Genomic DNA, 23,705 nt, shown 5'->3' with positions numbered 1-23,705 from the left:
GGGAAGAGGGGATGGCCTGGATGGATTTCTGTACTTTCTTCTACAGTATTCACCTCCGTGGCTGGAGATGGTTAGGCAGTGGGGTAGGAAGGTGGATTTCTAAACCCTGGCCTTCAGTGACACCATGGGAAGTTATTTTTATTGTGCCTCACTTCTGTCTTTCTTGCTTCGTTCCCCATTTTATGGGAACCCAGTATCTGTTACAGCCATCCCTGGTTATGAAATCTAAAGGAGGTTAAAGAACCTAAGTGGTGTGATGTGTAATTTGCCATGATGCTGTCTCACTGCCTGGCTGTAGATTAAAATAACCTCATGTTTGCAGGATGCCCAAAACTAACAGGCAGCTTAAAAGTGCTGTGAACAACTTCTGTAACAACGTCAAAGGAGCCAGTGCTGATTCTTGGTGACCTGTGTAACTGCAACACCACCTTGTAGTTTTGTAGTTACTTTTGTTATTCATAAATTCTTTAGTGTAGCAGTGTGCTAGGATAAATTAATGTGTTTTAGCCCTCTGACATCTCATTATAGGTACACAGTTTTAATGTAATGAAATTGCACTTGAGTTACTGTCCTCTTCATAATTTTTTCAAACCAAAAATCTGACCTGTGAAGATTATTGTGGGTTCATGTGACAGTGAACAGGACATAAGTAACCATATAGTGATGAGAAATTGTAGCAGTGCCACAAGCACTACATGGCACTGTGTCTTTTCTAGACTCGTTGGATGTGGAAAATAGGTGCAAGAAGGTTATTTGTAGTAGCAGGAGTGTATGGGGAGCTGGAATAGAGGAGATGAAGGAGAAATTCAGTTTGGGGTACTAAAGAAAATGTGCCCAAAGGACACTAAGGAGGAAAAATATCTGGGCTATTTGACTCAGGGAGTCTTGACCAGTGTCAGTCATGAATCTTATCTCCCCAAAATGGACTTAACAGAAAATAACGTTTGATGGTAGAGATTCAGTTTTGTTGTAGGATTGTTCACGTAAGTTCTCAGAGTGTACAGAAATACAGTTCTTAGGTGGCAGAAAAACAACCCCAATGAGGGGCGGGGGGAAGTGCCTTTTAAAGCTTCTCTTAAAATGTTTGACAGCTGCAGTGGTCAGTGTGCTGAGAAAATTCATCTTCTTCTTGTATCTTGGGCTTAAGGAGCTTGAGCTGTAAATCTTCTTTGAACATAAAGAATGCTGTATTTAAAAATGACTTTGACTAAGGGCAAGAAAAGTGAGTTAAAGCCAAGCTGGAATGTTAGAAATTACACTATAAACACTAGAGCAGTAGTGAGTTACTTTGTGTGTGGACTCCCCCCGCCGCCTTCTCCCCTGAGCAAATATTTGCATAACTGCTTTTTCAGTGATTTTACCAGACTGATTATCTCTGAAAGACGATTTGACTTCTGTGGCTTTATGATCCATTTTGGGGACGCTCTAGAAATACACTTGGGACAGTGGAAAGAGTTTCTGGTTTTGCTTTCATCTGCCCATCAAGCTCTGAGTACCTGGGTATTGCAGGAGGAGGGAGTGATCCATCAGTGATTTTTGTTCTTTCTCTTGCCTTTAGGGATCAACCACAGTCGTTGTGCAGGGGCTGATAGGAAAGGTCGTGGCTATTGCATTACCTTTTGTTTAGTTAGGATTTGCTGGAGTCTAGTTGATGGCACTTAACCCCAAAAAGACTTGAAATGAGCTGGGATGGGAAGGGCTTGGTAAAGGTAGCTGAGATCTTTGATTCTGTTTCCTCTTTCCTGTCCCTGAATTTTATACTGCAGGTCTGTGCTGTCTTAGGTCAGATTTAGTTTAGCCTTTGCAAGTATGAGAACCTAATAATACAATACAGTCCAAGAAAGTAACACAGGGCAGTATCTAAAGATTTTGTCTCTCTGACTCCTGAGGTATGCCCTGTGTAGGCACGATAAACTGTTCCCCTCACAGCTAGTTGGCATTATTTCAGTGAAGGGTGTTTTTGTAGTGTTTGAAAGAGGTGAATCTTGAAAAAGACAATAAAATTAGGCTTTGGTTTTTGTGTGTCAGACATTTTCAGCAATGGTAGAAGCATGCTATGATACTGTGTAAGCAAGGAGCTGCACTTCACAAAACAAGTTCACATCCTTTCTCATTAGATTACCCTTGTGATTTTTTTGCTGCTGATATCTGCCAAAGGGATGGTAACCTGAGACTCTGACTCCTTTCCTAGAAGATCATCTGCTAGCTGTGTTTTTCCAAACCACATCTGTTTATTTGACTTGTATTACTCATAGTGGCAAAGGAGGTGGCAAAGGAGGTGCAGATAGCCCTTCCCATAGCTACTTGCTGGAGCCAAGTCTGCGGACTATATTTAGGAAGTGAGCTTCTAAAACTTCTTTGGAAATGGTGAAATAATGAAAATATTTTCAATTAGATCTAATGAATTATAAGTTTTTTACCATTATCTCTTCAAACTATATTTATCCACTGTCTTTAAAAACAAACAAACAAACCAAAAAACCACACACCCAAAACATTCCTGAAGTTCAGTGCTTGGAAAACTCTGGGATGTTGTGGAAAGAATGTAGGCATTTGGATATTGGAGGGCTTTTGTAATCATACCTTTGAAATGCAGCCCAAAGGTTTGTATGACCAGGATTCTGCATGATTGTTTTACCTAGAGAGTTGTTGAAGCCCTGGATGGATCCCAGAACTATAAATATATGGTGGCAGTTCCCAGAGGAACTGGTAGCTGGCAAAAAAGCCAGTTATTTCCCAAGAAAGTGATTTACTTGCAAGGGTATTTTAATTGAATAAAGCATCCTTGAGAGAGGGGGTTTAGCTCACATTGCCAAGAGCTGAAATACTGCTTTTTTAATAGCTGCAGGTGTTTCATAAATATTTGTGTTCCATTTTCATTAGGCACACTTGATAAATCAAATATTTCCTGGAAAGATTGGATATTCTGTGAAGTCCCATCTGACTTCAGAATTTGTCAGGCAATGCTGGGGATAATGAACACCATCATGTTTGAAGGCAGGATTTACTTTATGCTTGGGATACATGTTGTAAATATCCTTTATCTCACCTTAAGTATATCTTGATGTTGTGTTCTCCTTTGTACAGCAGTATAATTTTTGTGTGCAAGTAAAGAATTATGGCCATAAAGGTGCACTAACAAAGTGTCTGTACTTTTTGGACTTAATATTTTGATGTTCTAGAGTTTCTTAGAAAGTTTCCTTCTTTCATGCTATTCAGCAAAACAAAGCTATTCTCAATACTTGAGAAGATTATTTTCTCTTGCATTCCAGAGTAATTTTTTTTTCAGTTGCTATACTCTAGCTCCCTTTGTGTTTTGCTTAGAAATGTTCCTCAAGTTTCTTTCTCAGTCATGTCTTGGTGGTGTGTTTTGGTTAGGTTTTGGGGATGTTTTTTTTGTTTTTTTTTTTTTTTGCATTATGGTTGCCTTTAGAATCATAGAATGTTTGAGTTGGAAGTGATCTCTAAAGGTCATCTAGTCCAATTCCTGTGCAGTCAGCACATGCATCTGCAACTAGATTGGGTTGCTCAGGGCCCAGTCCAACCTGATCTGGAATATTTCCAGGGATGGGCCATCAACCACTTCTCCTGTCACTACCCTCAGCCTAAGAAATGTCTTCCTTCTGCCTAGTCTAAGTATTCCCCTCTTAGTTTAACACCATCACCACTTGTCGGGTTGCAACAGGCCTTGCTAGAAAGTCTGTCCCGTTTTGCACAGGCACCTTTAACTACTGGAAATTCAGAATAAGGTCTCTGCAGAGCCTTCTTTCCTACTGTCTGAACAACCCCAACACTCTCTTAGGAGTTCCATTTACTTCTAATAAGTTTCATGACGTATGGGATGATGATACAGAAGTCATGTCTTCTCCACTTCTCTTCTCCTTGACATCCATTTACTTCTCCTACAAAAAATTGCAACTTTGGGTTGCTTCTGATTTCTTAACTTGCTGCTTTTTACTTGTGGTGACCCATGTGTTTCAATTCCTGGTGAGTTCTTACCCTTTCCAAATAGCAGAAGGGGAATTGAGACTGCTTCAGCAGTAGTCTGAAATAGGGATGAGAAGTAGGTTAGCTGTGTTGTCAAAACTTTTCTTTCATGGCAAAATATTTTCAGGGTTGTTACTGTTTGGGTCAGTAGACAAAACTGTATATAAAGCCTTACATAATAATACAAACTTTTTTCCTTAGTGATGGAGACAAGCACAAACCTTCCTGTTTTTCAGTCTACAAGCACTTAAAGTGCTTGAACTCCAACTTGGAGACTTTTGAGACATACATATGCAGAAGTTACATTCACATGCATCTTGTTTCATTTACAGTATTTGAACCAGTGTAGGTGAGCACATTGTTGGAAAGCTGTTCTGTGGAAAGAAACTGGAAATGCTGGTGGGCAAAAAGTTGCCCGTGAGCCAGCAAAGTATCCTGGCCACGAAGGCCAGTGGTTCCTTGGGGTGCATGAGGAAGAGTATGGTCAGCAGGTCAAGGGTGGTTCTCCTCCCTGTCTACTCTGCCCTAGTGAGGCCATATCTGGAGTATTGAGTCCAGATCTGGGTTTCCCAGTTCAGGCAAGACAGGGAACTACTGGAGAGAGTCCAGCAGAGGCTACAAAGATACTGAAGGGCCTGGAACATCTCTCCAAGGTGAGAAAGGCTGCGAGAGCTGGGTCTGCTTAGCCTGGAGAAGAGAGATAAAGAAGGGGATCTTCTCAATGCTGATCAATATGTAAAAGGCAGAAGTCAAGAGGATGGGGCCAGACTTTGAGTGATGCCTAGTGACAGGACAAGGGGCAATGGGCATGAACAAACTTAAATTCATTCTGAATGTAAGGAAAATCTTCTGTGAAGGTGCTGAAGCCCTGGAACAGGCTACCCAGAGAGTTTGTGGAGTCTCCTCTGGAAGGATTCCAAACCTGTCCATCTGTAATCCTGAGCATCGTCCTCTGGGTGAACCTGCTTTAGTAGGAGATGTTGAGCTAGTTGATCTCCAGAGGTCCCTTCCAACCCCCACCATGCTGGGATTCTGTGATTTATTGTTGTATGACACAACGCCCTACAAATGTCTTGACTTTGGCCATTACACCCATCTGTAGTGCCAGGAACTGATGTGTGGAAGGAAATACATTTGTATCACTACACAGTTTTTCCTGCTGTGCCCAGCTCCTTTTTGTTACTGCTTCTCTTTACCATACGGTTTTCAGGGAGTTTTAATTGCCTTCCATTTTGACCACGTATGCTCTGCAAATAAAGGCGTGTAATTGGAGTAGAAGTCTTTCTAGACATTAACAGCTAAACTGCCTCTTGAGTTGGAAGTGTTTTTAAGGAGAACATAGTGCCTTCTATTGAGTCAGGTTTTTTAATCTAGGCTGGAGAAAAGTAGGTAGGAAGAAAAGAGCTTTGTTCTAACTAGTGAAAGAAATGATATGGCTAAGAAAGAACTATGGCTTTTCAACTTCTTAATTTTGCAGTAAAATTCAAGGCATTTTTCTTCAACTAAAAGAGAAAATCTAAATTCCTAGTAGTTCTTGGATTGTTACATAAAGTATATACACAGGTCTGAAAATATAACTGGTGGAAAGAAGCACTGGGTGTGGTTGATTTTACTCTGCTGTTGGTCAGAGGAGGTGGATAATAACAAGTAATTTTATTGTGTCAATGTTTTCCCTCCCACAGGGAAGATGGAGAGCTAGAAGATGGTGAAATAGATGATGCAGCATATGAAGATGTGAAAGAACATGGTACAAAAGGTGATGATAAACAGAAAAATGAAAAAGGACATAGAAAATCACGGAAGAAACGCAAAAAAGAAAAAGAAAAGAAAAAATCCAAAAGGAGAAGACGGGATAAGCATAAGGTTAGGAAATGCAAGCCAGAATATTGGAGGTGTTTGGTTTAACTCCAGGGTCCCAGGTTTAGACAAAGATCTGGGCAATTAGAGAAGAAATCTAAGATGGTTTTATTGTGGTTTAGGCAGTCTTTGGTCTCTTGAGGGTTAGTTTTGGTATTTGTGTCTTACCAATGCACTTCAGTATGAAATAATTGTAACTCCCAGGGGAAGTGCAGATTCACACATCTCAGTGGCAGCTTTTATGGGGAGTGAGACACATCATTAGATAATGAAACACTGGCCGCTGTCAAATGTAATGGTGGCTGAACCATAGAGATTTGAGAGATTTTGAGGAGGATGTGAGGCAAAATGTAAACGCATCATTTTAAAATTTAATTTACCAAACTTTTATAATTATACCATTTTATAATATAAAATTATTGCTTTTCTGGAAAGAAAATATTCTAAGCTAGTTGAGTGAATTCTTCATTAAGTTCTTTAAGATGTGTATGTTAATCAGCTTAAGTGCAAGACATTAACAAATTTTTAACCTAGAAAATGAAACCCGATGGTAATTCTCTAAGAATAACAGAAATGGAATACTCTTGTATGGTTCCCCTCAGAATTGTATGCAAAACAATTCGCTGAAATAAAGCACCTGTAATGCAGTAATGGTGAGTTTTCTCCCAGCAGAAAATTACAGGATGCTAATAATTTCTATAGCCATCTCCCAGGTTTGTTAGCTTCTCAGCAGCGTCCCTGTGATGTTGCAAAGAAGCAGGGCTGACAGACTGACAGGAAGCTGATAGAACCCAGGGAACCCTCAGTGTTTACATTTGGAATCCTTGCTGGGTCTGATCTCTTTCTCTGATGGAAAAAATGGGTCATCAAAGGCTGTGCTTTCCTTAGCTTGCTCCAGAGGCAAGTGTGAGAGTTAAAGTATTTTACTAGGCTAATACTTCTAAGTTCATACAGAGCAGACAGGTTACACAGAGAATTATGTAACAATGTTTGAGAGTTAACTTTCCCCTTTTTTTCAGCATAACTCTCCTTCCAGTGATGACAGTTCAGACTACAGCCATGACTCTGATATTGAGCGTACAGAAAGACCACATAAAAAGAGTAGCAGCTCTTCATACAGAGATTATGATTCTTCCTTCAGTCAGGTAGTATATTTTTAAAGCTGGATTCTCATGTCTTTATTTACGTGTAATTTAAAATGCAAATGTCAATGATGCAGGTTGTGAAGGCTGACTTATTCGCAGTGCCCATACTCTCAGATTTCAGGAAGCACATTGAGTTCTCTTTTCCAAACATAAAGGATTATCTGTGTCATGTAGGTAGGTGGTTTAAACAAGCCTGATCCTACCTCCATCAGGCAACGGCTTTCTTTAACAGTATCTTTATTATTGCCTGAGAGGAAACACCTCTTGAAAAGCCACCTTTAAATATCTGGAATTGATGGAACTGGTACTTCAGAGGAGAGGAGGCTTAACTTTTAGGTTGAAACCATTACAGAAACCTCTAAGCCAGATGAATTTATTAAAGACCTGAAGGTCTTGTCTGCAGAAACGGGAGAAGACACAGTGCTGGCTTGGAGGTGGGCATAAGCAGTATTTCATCTTGACAGAGACCGGATGGGTTGTTTCATCTGTGTTTTTTCATCTGAGATCATGAATAGAAAAGAATTATTTTAATCACAGTTCATCTAAGTGAACTGATTATGTTAAAACACATCATCAACCCCACTGAGAAGTTTTCTGGAGTATTGATGCTAATGCTGTTCTTTTGATGCATCCACAACATTTTTACTAAATAACTGATTGTCACTGTTAATGTCTGTTTGTGGAAATCTGGTAGATGGCGTGACAAAAAACAGGGAGAAAAACATTGGTTTTAGAGAAGTTTGGAAGGGTGGTTTTTGAAGTACTGAGTTTACAATCTCATTTGTGCAGCATGGACACCTATCAGGAAATTACATGAGTTCACAGAAGATGCAACATAAAAAAAATGTCAAAAGTAAGGAGTACGATGACTATAGTCATTACAGCGATGAGAACTTCGGGAATTACAATGAAGAAGAAAAGGATGAAGATTTTGCTGATCAGCTCAAACAGTACAGACAAGCTAAAGAGACCTCTGGCACTGATTTAGGACCTCCATTCCCAAAAGAACCAGTGAAAAAACAGGGGATGAAAGGGATACAGAAAGGTAAGATCATTTGAATTATTAACTCTAGTAATGGGTGGTAGCAGTAGTTTTGTGCATCATTTCAGGATGTTTGTCTGGAGAACTGGTGGCATACAGATCACCTTCCTGCTCTCCTCTCTGACAAGAGGTTGTATCAAAATGGCCATCAGTCTCTTCTCCCAAATGACAAGTGATAGGACAGGAGGAAATGGCCTCAAATTCTGCCAAGGAGGTTTAGGTTGGACACAAGGAACAATTTTTTCCCTGGAAGGGTTGTCAAGGCTTGGAACAGGCTGCCCAGGGAACTGATGCAGTCCCCATCCCTGGAGGTGTTGAAAAGCTGTGTAGATGTAGTGTTGAGGAATGTGGTTTGGTGGTGACTTGGCAGTGCTGAGTTCAGGGTTGGACTTGCTATCTTAAAAGTCTTTTCTAACCTAAATGATTCTGTGAGAGCTGAATGAAGAAAGCTGCCAGTTGTGACTTTCTTGTGAGTTTGCAGTCTCTTGTCAGTAAGTGTTGATGCTGCCCTTCAGGAAGGAATAGTATCATTGGGTCATACTGATGCACATATTGAAGAAAAAGGTCAAATGTTGGGTAATGTGTATGTAGTAATGAAACCTTATTAAAAAGCCAAGGTCTTTGTTGTGTACCTGTTTGAATGAGAAATCATGGTGCTATACAGTGACTTTCTGCTGTTAGTTTATGAAACTCTGAAATAGGACTTGTCAAGGGGAGAAATGTAAATATGTCAATTCCAAAACTTAATTTAGGCAAAATAAAAAGTAGTTAAATACTTAAAAATTATGACAGGTATCTGAACACTTCTATGCCCACAACTGGAAGCATCTTGGGAAGGGATTTCCGATTCCCCAATCAGTTTTGTATTATTGCATGTTACTGTCTGCCATTTACTACTGCAGTGAAGGTTTGTCCCATTTCTTGTTTGGCTCACAATAAAACCAATTGGCAAAAGACTGGCAGAATCTTTTCAACTGAGGCAAAAAAGGCTTTTTATGTGCTGCTCAGCAATGATGCTTCAAAATCTCTGCAAGTCATCTGAGGTGAGATCAAGGTGTTTTCACTGGGAGTAGCTTTGCTGTTGCAAGGTGGCAGCTGCCTGAAGCAGGTGTGATGTCTACACGTCTGACAGGTTTTCTTTGGTTTTCAATTGATGAGAAAGCCAATATTCTGTCTCAATGGTTTTAGTTTAGAATAGGACTCCTAACATGCTGCTGGCTGGATAATTACTGTCTTGAGGCTTCCAAAGAGTTACCTGATCATTTTTATTTTCAAAGCTGTTTTGTCATATTTCTTAGGTTCTGTTCTCAGTTTTCTTGCACCTACTTGGGAGCCATTTGCAGTTCAGAAAGTGACCAAAGGGCACAAAATACTTCAAATATTTTGGCTTGTTAGACATAACCTGTCCTCACTTTGAATGAGATTAATCATATATTCAGTTTGCTGGCCTACCATTGGGATTTTTGAGCTTTACAGAGCAGGCGGCCACACAGAGCTGCAGTGGGCTGGTGTGGTTCTACTTGCCAACTCATCATTCAAGATAGTATTAAGGAATTCAGACTGCAGAAAGATAGATATTTAGAATGGTCTGTATTTGGTGTCAGTAGACAGCCATTTTTCTTTGCTTTCTGAGATCATTTAAAGAGATTGTTGCTGTTTTTCAGGTATTTCTCAAAGAGGTAATAATTACAATATTGGTCGAGGGCGTGGTATGCAAAAGAAATTGAAGCGTAAAGATCGTGGAAGGGGAAGAGGGGGCAATAAAGGCTCTGATGGCTTCCATGAGGTACGTGGAATGAAAGCTGAATTCCTAATGGAGTTGTTTCAAATGGCTGGATGTTTTGATCTAATAAGAGTATTTAAAAATGCATCTATTCAAACTTTTTTTCTCTCATCTAAAAAATAACGAGACTTTTACAACACTTGCTGTACATAGTTCAATTGGTAACTTCAGCTTATATGTAACTTTATTTTCCTTGGAAATGTGAAAAATTAGCAGAAGGTAGTTAGTGAGCTTTGGTTTTGAATTGTGCATGAGTTTCAACGTTGACTGTGTCTGAAATAAGTTGTTTTACTGCTACTAGGAGATTTTTCAACAAAGAAAATGAACATTTTCAGAGCTTTTGCCAATTCTCATCTAAATTATGAAGAAGTTTCCTTCTCTTCCCATAGCTGTGACTGTGGAAATGGAAATATAGATGAGCTTGGTTTTCATTCAGTAATTCTTTGCATAGGAATTAGAGAAAGTAGTGTTAAGTATTGCCACAGTGTTCCTAAATCTTCATCTAAATGAGAAACAATACAAATTTGATAAACTAATCAAAACCATCCATGGCTGAAGAGCATTATTTAAGCTAAATCATACTTAATTCTCTATAGTGTAACTGAAGTGTCTGTTGTTCTCCTCCCTCCTGCATTCAGGAATGCACATGACTGGCTCCTTGCTAATGCAATGATGTATGATTCAGTCATGTTAATTATACCCCGCATTCTCCAGACTCTCTGCAGCTTCTGGGTGATCCTGATCAGATGTTCCTTTCCCTGCCCAGCATGTGGTAGGGAAAAGGGCAGCTTTTTGATGTGCTAGGAGGATACCTCTTTTGTAAGATTTGTCCTTCTTGTTGCTATAGAGCATGCCCTATCCTCCAGCTGTGTCTCCCAAGCCATAGAGAAGGGTGGAGGTGAGAAGGCAGCTGCAGATAGTTCCCAGCAGGCAGAAAACAAAAAGCCAGGCTCCTGGCTACAGTGAAATAATGAATTTTGTGGTGCTCCTGAGCTGCACAGTGATGTCCTTGGGATTATCAGGGACATGGTGGGAGAATTTCAACTTCCCTCAGCCCATTGTTTCAAGCACAGTTTGCAGTGCTCCCAGAGATGCTTGGAGCATTTGAGTGATATTTGCATTAACCTTGAAGAGGATCAGTTAATAGATTGAAAACTGCTTTGTCTGAAGCAGCTGAGAATTGTCTGGGTTCAATGTGTTCATAGTAGAAAACTGATCTTGACTGATGAGATCTCCTATGAGGAGAGGCTGAGGGAACTGGGGGTGTTCAGCCTGGAGAAGACACTGGGGAGACCTAGTAATGGCCTTTCAGTACCTGAAAGGGTCCTACAAGAAAGCTGGAAAGGGACTGTTTACCAAGGTCTGCAGTGATAGGATGAGGTGCAATAGTTTTAAATTAGGAGAGTAGATGTGGGTTGGATGTTAGAAGTAAACTCTTTATCTTGAGGGTAGTAGAACACTGGAACAGGTTGCCTAGGGAGGTAGTTAAGGCCCTGTCCTTAGAGATAATCAAGGTCAGGCTCTACAGCGTTCTGGGCAACCTGATCTAATGGAACATTACTGCAGGGGGTTGGACTAGATGACTTTTGTTATGTCCCTTTCAACTCAAACCATTCTATGATTCTGTGGTCCAGGAGTGGTATTTCTAGTGTGAAGATTTCTGCTTCTCATTCTTAAAGTTTTGTGACATTCCTTAACCTGCTGAGCAAAATTGAGACCGGACTCACATGCTGATGCTTATGTGTGCTCATGATGCAGTGTGATAACTGCGGATGATAAAGGCCATCTAATGCCATGACTTCGCACAGTATCTGTCTCAGACTCTCTAGTTAGATGAATTTACCATGGTCTCTTAAGTTTATCTCCAGTGCATATGCCACATGAGAATCAAATCATAAGAGGGAGCAATTAGTTGCCTCACCAGGTACATTATTTGTACACATTAGATCACAATTGAATTGTGCTTCCTTGCTCTGCTTTGCCTCATGGTATGAAGCAAACAGGTTTGGTGTTTTGTTTATTTTTCTGGTTGGGGTTTTTTTTTGTGTGTTTTTTTTTTTCTTTCCTAAAGGGGATTAAAAAGGGAGAAAACCAAATCTGGATGTAACAGATCTGTTGTGTCTGTGGTCTGTGTTGCAACAAGTTTCTGCTTTGCTTGCTTTTATTAAAGCATCTAAGAATAAGTATTTGTATTTACATTTACTCTGAGCTGTGGTATATAATACTTGTAAGAATCATGATGTACTTAATAATTTTTTGGGATAACTAGTGCACCAAGTGTGCTCTAATATTTTTGTAACCAGAATCATCAGGATGTTAATTTTTCTTACAGGATGGCAAACCAGTGAAGAAGTGGGTTAATATGAGTCAGGAGTTCATCAATCAGCATACAGTGGAGCACAAAGGCAAACAGATTTGTAAATATTTCCTTGAAGGGAGGTGTATCAAGGTAATTATGGGCTGTGTCTATCGGTCTGAGAAAGGGGAGAATATGTTATCTTCTTTTTTTTATGTAAGCTGCTCCAGAGAGAATTTATATGTTGAAACTCAGTGTTTTGATTTCTCATGTTTTGAGTATTAGAGAGGAATGCTAATAGAAGTACTTGGTGGAAAAATATTCCTTTCTGTTACATGTTTTGAATTATAAGAAATTGTATTTTTAAATTACTGTATATAGAAGATTTGTGTGATAAACATACACTGGCAGTGTATCACAGGCAAGATTTGATGTATATTTACAAGCATGGGATCTGTAAGCAGGCACTGGTTTCTGAATGTATTAGATTATTTCTCTTCTATGTGCTGCTGATTTTCAAACATCAAAGGAATTGCTCAATTATGCTCAATTGCTTCTCTCTTTGAATTAAAAAGTGGGATTGTGGTAATAGTTCCTCTACTAAATAACCAGCAAGTGGAAAGCAGCAGAAAGAAGAGAATGGTGTTCAGAGCAGCCATCTGTCCAGCAGCAGCCCTACCAAGACAGTCTTGTACTAGACAAAAAAACATTGCTACTGCTTCACTTTGAAGCTTATGCCGCTGTGAAGTTGCATCCTCTGATGTCAGACTATTTCAGTCATTTACAAAACACACTTAACTGACATGTTTCTCCAATAAGTGAGTGCCTCATATTTGTGTCCTCTCTATATTTAGAGGTAAAGCATTTTCTCTTTCTTTCAAAGTCAAGGTGAAAATGAGTATGCTTTTTCCCAAACCAGGCAGGAATTGGATGTGTTTGATGCTGCTTTGATCTATTTTAGTGTGCTACACTCAGCAAGATAAGTATTTGCTGCCACCTTCAGATTTAAAACAAGTAGCTGAAAGAGCACTTGGTATATTTGTCATGAAAACAAATACCAGAAATACACCATCCCCCTCTCCAGAAAAATAATCCTAGTGCACAACATGATATGGTTGATAGAAATCTGATATTGTAATTGGACTTGTTTCATCTACATGGGAGAGTCTTAGTACCTCTGTCTGAGTTGCTAGGTGGAGGCAGTGAAGAGAGCAAGGACTCTAAGACCAGCCTGTTGGCTGCAACTGCCACACATACTCTTTGTACCCTGGCTCAGGAATTGTTTCTCTTTGTCCAGCTCCCCTGCTCTTCACAGTTTTTAGGAACATCTTCATAATGCAGTTGTGTGTTAGTTAAGATAAAATGTTTAAATTCAGCTAAGGAGGATGGTTTTATTTAAATATTAGAAATGGAATTGCTTGGCAGATAAGGCTACTAATATTTTCCCTTGCTTTCTTCTAGGGAGAGCAGTGTAAATTTGATCATGATGCAGAGATTGAAAAAAAGAAGGAAATCTGCAAGTTTTACATACAGGGTTACTGCACCAAAGGAGAGAACTGCATTTATTTGCACAATATCCTTTAAAAAACACCAAACAAAATAAATTGAAAGTATATATTTACCCTTAGCTGATGTGATTTTTAAGAGTAGCCATTTCTTTTAAGAGACTATAACAAAGACTATATAGATATGCTTCAAGAATACTATTTTTTTCCTGCTCAAATAGAAGGAGAAAGAGTAAAATTGCTAGTTTGTTTTCAGTTTTAAGGATTTTTAATGTTTTAAAAGATAAACCCCTTGAAGTCACATGCATTTGTCCACATATTTTTAAAACCTTGCTCTGTTCTTGTTTGTGGTAAAGAGGTTTGATCTGGAGCTGGGATTTTCATCTTTTAATTGCAGTTGTAGAATCATGTCAAAAATATTGTTAAGGCCACAGTAATGTAAAGAATGTAAAACGGAATTAGGAGGTAAGTTGGTTATTAGCTTTCAAAGTCTTTCAAAGCAGCATGTAAAGAATTAAGTACTGGTGAAGAATTGAAAGGTAGTTGACAGCAGAATTCACGCACTTGCCAAACTAGAAATCAGCCTTTATTAGAAATCCTTAATTTGTTGCTTACATGAATTCCCTTGCAAGTTCTACCACACAGGAGCAAAGTGCTATCAAGGAGATAAGTGCAAATTTTCTCATGCTCCACTGACTGCAGAAACAAAAGAGCTGTTAGATAAGGTGAGCACTTCATGGTCTTTAAACACAAGTTTGTTGATACAAAGAATAGAGAGGGAGGTTGCTAGAATTTCCTTTGGGATTCTTGGGGAGTGGGATGTTAAAGTTAAGTCTGTGACTGGGTTCAGTACCAGGAATTCCCCTTGGCCTCATTTGTTCCATTAGTTATGTGGGATATATTTTATTTTATACTTCCTTTTACATCTCTTACTGTGGAAATCTTCATGTGTTTTGTAACTAGAAGTGTGGCTTTTCCGTTGCCTGCTTTTAACTGCGTAGATGTTGGATACCTGATTTTGCACTCAGAGCTGGGAAAGGAATGAGGTGGCTTATCTTAATGATTCATAAAACCTTGACTTTTGTGTAAAGTAGGGTATCCCTGTTCCCCTCCAGTTACAGCACAACAGGCCTTAGCAGAAAAGTGATGTGAATTTAACACTCAGAACTTTATGAATCTTAGACTAAGTCTTTCAACTTCTGTTGCTTAAAATGACCATGTAAAGGAGGTGGACTTGTATGAAATTGTCCCTTCCTGATTGCAGAAATAGTTTTCTTCCTGGCTGTGAACTGGGGTCCTGCAAAACAGGATGTAATAAATGTAGAATTCATTTGGGTTTGGTGTCAATATGTAGTAGTATTGTAGCAGGTAATTATATTTAAAAGGAGGGTGCAAGACTAAATTAAATTGCACATAACTGCAGAATGTATGAAATGTTTGCTACATGTCTGTTCCAGGTTTTGAATAATGAGGAGGAGCCACAAAATGAAGATGAGAAAGAATTGGAGGAACTCAGAAAGCGTGGCATAGTTCCTCTCCCTAAGCCTCCACCGGGTGTTGGACTTCTGCCAACCCCACCAGAGCAATATCCCTTCTCTGAGTCTGACATAGAGAATTATCAAGATCCTTCAGGAGATTATAAGAAGATCCCATCTCTCTTTGAAATAGTTGTGAAGCCTACTGTGGATTTAGCACACAAAATTGGGAAAAAGTAGGTTTCACAATTTCGTGTAGACTTCTCCTTAAATCATGGCTGCATAAATATTTAAACAATTCTCTGTTTCTGTCAGAAATGGATACTACCTACTGTCTTTCCAAATTAATGACCTCTCAAATATTGACTGTCATAATTATTTACTGATTTAATGCTTTCCATAGAAGAGAAATTCTTAAGCCTTGATACTTCCAGAAGGACACTCCACTGGCATTTCATGTGTTGGCTCTGCCTTGCTTGTCTCCATTTGCAGGCTGAGCAAAGTTCCTTCTCCTCAACAGTCTTTTTACTGTTTATCTTTACTTGACCAAAGTGAATGGGCATTTCTGGTGGGGGGCTGTTGCCTTGGGATGTTTAGAACTCTCAGCTGCAGCAAATACCCAGTTCTGCATGTGCTCATAGTAGAAAAATGTTCTACTTCCAGACAAGCTCTCTCATATCTAATATATATAGTCACTGTCCTTGAAAATTATTTTGCTTATTTCAGATTTTTATCCAACTTGATCTTAAGTAAGACTGAACAGACATCTGTAAGAGTGAGGAGCATAGGAGACACCTAATATACTGTAGGTGCAAAGTTTGATAACTAATTTTCTTCTGCCTACAGGCCACCAACCTTCTACAACAGCGCGTCACCACCGAGACCACCATTCCAGGGAAATGACCCACACTCTCAACATATGTATAACCCAGGTTCCAGTCCAGGGCCAGGACCTGGCATGTCACAGGGACATAATGGGCCACCAATGCACCCAGGTTCTCCTGGCCATCATCCATGTGGAGGGCCTCAAGGCCCTGGAATGCCACAGAGTCCTCCTATGCAGGGTGTTCCGCCAGGCTACCTGGGCCCTCAGAATCAGACTGGTATGCCTATGCAAGGGCAGCAGGGTGGCCCACCTCTTACACCACCAGGGCTTGGGGGATCTTACAACGCCCCAGGAGTTCAAGGACATATGGTGAACATGCCAAGAGAAAATCATTGTCCTCCAGGGCCACAATACCAGCAGATGCCTGGTGATCGGCAGCCCAATATGAATTATGAGCCCATTCAGAACCCAGCTGATTTCTACGACAATTACTATTCTCATCAAGCTGTACATAACTTCCAACCTGCTAATAACTCTGGTGGTAAGGACATTCAAAAATCATTATTCCTTGATATGGTGCTTTGCAGTTGTGTAGTATCAGAGGTGAGCAGCTGATAAAATTTGTTAAATTGCAAATTTTCAGTTGAGCATCTGAAAGAATTCATCTAAAGAGGCTGGATTAATGGGCCAAGGCCAATGGGTTGCACAAGGCCAAGTGCTCAGTCCTGCAGCTGGGTTACAGCAACCTCATGAATGCTCCAGGCCTGGGGAAGAGTGGTTGGAAACTGTCCAGCCTGGGGTGCCGGTCAATAGCTAGCTGAATATGAGCCAGCAATTTGCTCTGGTAACCAAGAAGTCCAATGGCAGCCTGGCTTGCATCAGGAATAACGTGGCCAGCACAAGTAGGGAAGTGATCGTGCCCCTGTACTCTGCATTGGTGAGGTCACACCTAAAATACTGGGTTCAGTTCTAGGCCTCTCACTTCAAGAAGGATATTGAGTTGCTGGAGCATGTCCAGAGAGGGGCAATGAAGCTGGTGAAAGGTCTAGAGCATGAGTCTTGTGAGGAATGGCTGGGAGACCTGGGATTGTTTAGTCTGGAGAAAAGGAGGTTAAGGGGAAACCTTGCTCTCTACAACTCCAACTCCCAGAAAAGGAGGTTGTACTGAAGTGGGGATTGGTCTGTTCTCCCAAGTAGCAAATAGATGTATCATCTTTGGAAGGAAGGAGAGGTTACCCATGTGAAATGTTTAAGGATGTTGCTAGGTCATGTAGGAAAAACATTAGAGAGGCAAATGCCCATTTAGAGCTTAGACTGGCCACTGCTGTGAAGGACAACAAAAAATGCTTTAACAAATATATTAATGGCAAAAGGAGGGGCAAGGACAACCTCCACTCCTTAGTGGACATGGAGGGGAATATTGTAACAAAAGATGAGGAAAAGGCAGAGGTACTTAACACCTTCTTTGCCTCAATTTTTAATAGCAAGATAGGCTGTCTTCCAGACAGCTGACCACCTGAGCTGGCAGGTGAAGTCAGGGAGCAGTATAGTTCCCCTGTAATCCAGGAGGAAGTAGTTAGAAATCTGCTTAGGCACTTGGGTCCCCACAAGTCCATGGGACCGGATGTGATCCATCCTAGGGTGCTGAGAGAGCTGGCAGATGTGCTGGCCAAGCTGCTCTCCATCATTTTTCAACAGTCCTGGTTCACCGGAGAGGTCCCAGATGACTGGAACGTGGTGCCCATCCACAAGAAGGGCCGGTTGGATGAGCCAGGGAATTACAGACGCATCAGCCTGACCTCAGTGCCAGGAAGAACAGTCTACCTGGACTTAGCAAGGCCTTTGACACTGACCCCACAGCAAACTCCTGGCCAAGCTGTCAGCCTGTGGCTTGGACAGCAGCACTTCGTGCTGGGTTAGGAACTGGCTGGAGGACTGAGCCCAGAGAGTGGTGGTGAATGGTGCCACATCCAGCTGGCAGCCAGTCACTAGTGGTGTGTCCCAGGGATCAGTGCTGGGCCCCATCCTGTTCAATATCTTTATTGATGATCTGGACGAGGGGATTGAGTCCATCATCAGTAAGTTTGCAGATGACACCAAACTGGGGGCAGGTGTGGATCTGTTTGAGGGTAGAAGAGCTCTGCAGAGGGACCTTGACAGGCTGGACAGATGGGCAGAGTCCAATGGCATGAGATTGAACACATCTAAGTGCCGGGTTCTACACATTGGCCACAACAACCCCATGCAGTGCTACAGGCTGGGGTCAGAGTGGCTGGAGAGCAGCCAGGCAGAAAGGGACCTGGGGGTACTGGTTGAGAGTAGGCTGAACATGAGCCAGCAGTGTGCCCAGGTGGCCAGGAAGTCCAGTGGCATCCTGGCCTGTATCAGGAATAGTGTGGCCAGCAGGAGCAGGGAGGTCATTCTGCCCCTGCACTCAGCACTGGTTAGGCCACACCTTGAGTCCTGTGTCCAGTTCTGGGCCACTTGATTTAAGAAGGATATTGAGACACTTGATTGTGTCCAGAGAAGGGCGACAAAGCTGGTGAGGGGTTTGGAGCACAAGCCCTATGAGGAGAGGCTGAGGGAGCTGGGGTTGCTTAGCCTGGTGAAGAGGAGGCTCAGAGGAGACCTTCTTGCTGTCTAACACTACCTGAAGGGAGGTTGTAGCCAGGTGGGGGTTGGTCTCTTCTAGGCAACCAGCACCAGAATGAGACGACACAGTCTCAAGCTGTGCTAGGGGAGGTTTAGGTTGGATGTTAGGAAGAAGTTCTTCAGAGAGAGAGTGATTGGCCTTTGGAATGGGCTGCCCAGGGAGGTGGTGGAGTCACCATCACTGGAAGTGTTTAAGAGGAGACTGGATGAGGTGCTTGGTGCCATGGTTTTAGTTGATTAGATGGTGTTGGGTGATAGGTTGCACTTGATGATCTCGAAGGTCTTTTCCAACCTGATTAATTCTATTCCTATTCGGTTCTGTTCCTATTCTATTCTATGTGACAGGATGAGAGGAAACAGCCTCGCATTAGGAGTAATTTTGTCCCTGAAACAGGCTGGCCAGGGAAGTAGTGGAATTGCCATCCTTGGAGCAGTTTAAAGTATGTGTAGATGTGGTGCCAAGGGATATAGTTTAGTGGTGGACATGGCAGTTCAGTATTAATGTTTGAACTTGCTGTCCTTAAAGGTCTTTTCCAACCCAAATGATTCTGTGATTTTGGACAGAAAAACAAACCTCCTGGAATATGCAGTGTATAGACTTTATTCACCTGATGCTTTCCACGTGTTTTGCTTGATTGTGCTTTATGGTTATCTCCTTGGGTGTAAAGGCATGTATAGATTTAACTCCTAACTGTCGTCTTTTCTGGTACTGCAGATGGAACATGGCATGGAGAATTTACAGATCATCAAGCTCACCTCATGGCTCAAGAATCGCATCAAGGCGGAAATGAGTCGGACTGCATGAGCAGCCACATGGGCCATAAAGCAGCCATGAACGTGCCGGATTTTCTGCCGGCGATGCAGAAAGCCCTTTATGCAAGGCTTAGTCAAAAGCATCAAAGAGATGGAGACTCCATCAGCAGCCAGGGTCAGAGGGCAATGAGCAAAGATGAAGGTAAAAATAATGTTGTTAGAGGTCTAAACATACTTATTGATCATCTTTTAGCCCAGAACAAATCTGCTGACTTGAATTTCCAGTGTGTTGCCATCCAGTGACTGTGAATTGAACTCAAATATTATTTTCAGCTGAATATTGTTGCTTTCCTTCCCATTTTGATCAGGATTTTAGTGTTTGCTTAGTTGCTGCATTTCAGTTCCAAGTAGAAAAATCCGTGGGTAATTTTTGGGTATAGTTCATACCTCTGGGTGATTGTATTGTTTATTGAATTACTTCTCAAAATCCCTGATTTTTAAAATCCATGGTTACTATTTCTAACTGCTAATAATTCATCTTCAGTTCTGTTTAATCAGTTGCCCCTCTTCATCTTTCCTGCATGTTCCATTTCTCCAGAGGATTATTTCTTTCTCTGTGATACCTGAAACATACAGTGTTTAATCTGAGTGTGTCTTATGCAACCTTCTGTGACCAAATCTCATGCTCTAAAACCTTCTGATTTGCCAAGTTCAAATTAGGACAGCAAATTGCACCTGTTCAGCTGGTTTTAAAACTACCGTGAGGTGCTATGTTACTTTTCCTTCTACAGTCCCACACGGAATATCTTTTTCATCAAGACTCAGATTTTAAGTGGTTGGTTTCTGTTGGGTTTTTTTGTGTGTGGTGGTTGGGTTTTTTTGTATAATTAACTGATAGATATTTTTTATGTCAGTTCTTCATTGAAACTCATTTTTGTAATTATGGGTTATGGTTGCTATAATAAATGGAGTGATGCCTTAGTATCTGGCCTTTTCTCTTTGATTTTACTGAGAAGTTACCCTTTATCTGAGTAAATGTGTTGCATTCCATGGTGATGATTTGCTTCAGTAATGTTCTATTTTTTGTTTAGATGACAACGTCAACTGGTATTCCAGTAGTGAAGAGGAAGAGGGGAACAGTGTTAAATCCATACTAAAAACCTTGAAGAAACAGAGTGAAAACTTCAGGAATCGGCAGCAACATTCCTCAGAGCAGCACATGCTTGGTATTCCTACTGACCCGAGGTTGGCCAAGGAGAAAGGCTCAGGGTCTCAGGCTGCTGACCCAAGACTTCGGGCCTCCCCAAGGTCCAACTCCAGAAAACCCTCAGAATCGGTGTCCTTGGACCCACGGCTGGTACGAGATCCCAGGATGCACAAGGTCAACGAGGGTGGCCATGCCAGCTCGTCCCTTGGTGGGGCAAAGCTTGATGTACACCACAGTCATGCTGGGGTTAAAGTCAAGCAAAAAGGGATGGACGATGATGAGGAGGACTCTGAAAGAGAGCTGAGAGAACGAGCTTTCCTTATACCCTTGGAACCTTTGCCTGGCGTTACATTAAGGGATCCCCGATCTCAGCTCAGGCAGTTCAGCCACATTAAGATGGATGTTACCCTGATGAAGCCAAACTTTGCAAAGCACATTGTGTGGGCACCTGAAGACTTGCTCCCAATCCCTTTGCCTAAACCTGACCCTGTCTCTTCAATCAATTTACCTCTCCCTCCACTCATTGCCGACCAGAGACTTAACAAACTGCGGGGTTTGAAGAGTGATACCCATCCAAACACAATGCCAGCTGACCCACGACTTGCTGCCAAGGCAAAAAACAACCTCACAGGCAGGAGCAGCTATTTGGATCCCTCTGTGGATTCACATCCCACTAGCTCAAGCAAATTGGGAGATCCTCGCTTACAAAAAAATGTGGATCCCAGGCTTCACAGACTGTCAAGTGCAGAAACTCATCATGGAGCCACCAAGGATTCCCACCCTCCTAAGTTTGACCCTCGCCTCGCCAGATCTGCTGCTGCCTCGTCCCAGGCTTCGGAAGCGGCAGCTGCCAAATCCGATCCGGATGCTCTGCCTCCCTATGCGCCCAAATTATCCTCGAGTGGTGTTAGGCTGGGAACTCCAAGCTCCATACTCAGTGGGATTAGTTTGTACGATCCCAGGGATCACAGCTCGTCCTCGGACACAGCTCCAGGTAGTTCAGGAGAGAATGGAGAGAACCAGAAAAAAAGCATTTTGAAAAACTCTGGTAAAAATGAACCTAGCCTCTCAGAAGATACATCGCTGCAAAAGGCTGCTTCGAACATGGAGAAAATTCCAGAAGGATCAGCAGAAACTGCTTTGGATAAAGCAAACAGCAGCAGTAAATCTCAGGCTAAACACTCCAGCGCCGCACCTGCGGTGCATAATCTCCCCATCCAAGCTTTATCGGGGTTAATCAGGCCGCAGTACAGCGACCCTCGGCAGGCCAGGCAGCCTGGACAGGTGGCTCAGACGCAGGAGAGTGATCCAAATGGGGAGTCGGATGATAAGTCCTTAAAAGATGTTTTCAAGACTTTCGATCCCACTGCTTCACCGTTTTGTTAGCAATAGATTTGAAACCTTTTTACTGTTGTGAATATTGCAGTTTTGTAACTGGTTTACCTCTTTGCTTTTATTTATTTTTAAATTATGATTATCAACACTTTTCAGCTGCTAATCCCAGAACCACACGCCGGTATACAGTATGCTCTAGTGTTTGCAAAGTTATGGTATTTTCTATAGAATACTTTTTCCAATTTCAGGGAGACTAATAATTGACAAATAGGAAAAAAAAAAACCCAACAAAACAAACCAACCCCCCCCACGTATTGTGTTAGAGCTGATAAAAGCACTTTCATTGTAAATAAGTCATTAAGGACGTCCGAAGACCTGTATATGTGTGAGCTGTCTCTTTCATAAACCACATTTAGATATGATTGACATTTGTATGATTGTATAGAACCAAGCAATATTATGTACATTACTGTGAGGGACGCTGACAAGAATTGTCCGACGCATCAAGCCAAACTGATTTCAAACCCCATGGAAATGATTGAAAAGGAAAATGATGCTCCTTCCTTTCAGATCAGTTGATGGAAGACATTGACAGTTTTTCTTCATGCAGTCGATATTCTTAGTGTAAAAGAGACTTATATCACATATGGAGGATTAAAAATGTCATATCTTTTAAAAGTATTTTATTCTATGCTGTATATAGAAGAAATTGTGAAGTACATAATTAGAGGGAAGTTACTGTTCAAAGTGGAGAATACTTTAGTTGTCTGATACAAGGAAAGATTTTTATTTAATTTTTTTCACGCATACACAATTCTGAGTAGTGCTCTGAGTTACCTTGTGGTGTTCCTGTATTTCAATGTATTTTTGTATCCAGCCGCTTAATTTGTATTGCTTTTTTTGTATCGCTGTAACTGCAGTACTTGTATTCATGGTGTCTCTACGACATTTTTAACAAAACAATTAAAAAGGGTACAGATAAAGTCTGGTAACGACTGTGATGTTGGCACAATGGCAGCTAGGTCAGTGTCGGGGACAGAGCAGCAGGGGAGCCTGCAGGGTGAGTGAAGGTGACTAAAACTGGGTTTGGTGTAGTCGGGTATTTGAAACTCGCCTTGTACTGGATCTGAATGGTGTTAGATGACGTGGAGAGAGTCATCGTTGTTCTTTTGCTACAGTTATCAACATCCCTGTGAGAAATGTCATGCATGTTCTTTAATTTCTGAAGATGTTGCATGCTGAGAGTGCAACTGTCCTCAAAGCCTCTTCCTGTTTTGCTTTTTGGGTTGCTTTTTCTCCAGAGGAATTGTAGTCCTACCCTGCTAGCTGCATTTACAATAAAAATTTGCCGCCTGCTCAATTGCCATCTGGTTCCCGCCCACTTGGAATGTTTCTTTGCATTAAGTGTCTCCCTTGGTGGACCTTTTCCCCTCTTTATTTCAGTTTGTTGACCCAAGTAACCCTTGCAACTGGGACAGTATAGTGTTCTGTCACAGATTGTAAGGTTTTGGATTCTTGTGTCTATGAGACAGGAACACAAGTATCTTAGTGTTGATGAACAGAACTTGGATGAACCAAGGGAAGCTGCTGATTTCTACATCTGCAAAACACAGCAATAATGGTTTAAATTTGCCTTCCTAATTTCCCAGAGTATAAATTGATTTTACAATATATTGAATCACACTTGGCTCAAAATTACTGGATAACAGGTGTGAATCTTGGTGGTTGTTTTGGTGTAGACAGCCCTACAAAATTTCTTCTTTGTCTGGTGACAGGTTTGGTTGTTCAAGAGCTTCATAAAAAAGCCAAGCTGGCAGAATTGTACCAATAGAAATACTTTTC

The 23,705-nt window shown here is 41.3% G+C and overlaps 1 protein-coding gene across 1 annotated transcript in view; it reads left to right on the top strand.

Annotated features, from left to right (window-relative positions):
* ZC3H6 (zinc finger CCCH-type containing 6) overlaps positions 1-23,427 on the top strand; it is a 28,011-nt gene extending 4,584 nt beyond the window's left edge. The window contains exons 2-12 of the mRNA XM_054180013.1: positions 5,670-5,850; positions 6,864-6,989; positions 7,779-8,034; positions 9,696-9,817; positions 12,147-12,263; positions 13,572-13,685; positions 14,233-14,340; positions 15,073-15,326; positions 15,937-16,457; positions 19,284-19,523; positions 20,413-23,427. Of these exons, the coding sequence (XP_054035988.1) occupies positions 5,670-5,850; positions 6,864-6,989; positions 7,779-8,034; positions 9,696-9,817; positions 12,147-12,263; positions 13,572-13,685; positions 14,233-14,340; positions 15,073-15,326; positions 15,937-16,457; positions 19,284-19,523; positions 20,413-21,914 (3,541 nt within the window). The 3' untranslated portion in view covers positions 21,915-23,427. The remainder of the gene's footprint in view (positions 1-5,669; positions 5,851-6,863; positions 6,990-7,778; positions 8,035-9,695; positions 9,818-12,146; positions 12,264-13,571; positions 13,686-14,232; positions 14,341-15,072; positions 15,327-15,936; positions 16,458-19,283; positions 19,524-20,412) is intronic.
* Positions 23,428-23,705: the final 278 nt, after the last annotated feature.

Source organism: Dryobates pubescens, chromosome 3, assembly GCF_014839835.1.
Source record: "Dryobates pubescens isolate bDryPub1 chromosome 3, bDryPub1.pri, whole genome shotgun sequence".
In the NCBI taxonomy this organism is placed as follows: domain Eukaryota; kingdom Metazoa; phylum Chordata; class Aves; order Piciformes; family Picidae; genus Dryobates; species Dryobates pubescens.
The sequence above is the reverse complement of the archived record's forward strand: the minus strand, read 5'-3'. Positions and strand labels throughout refer to the sequence as shown.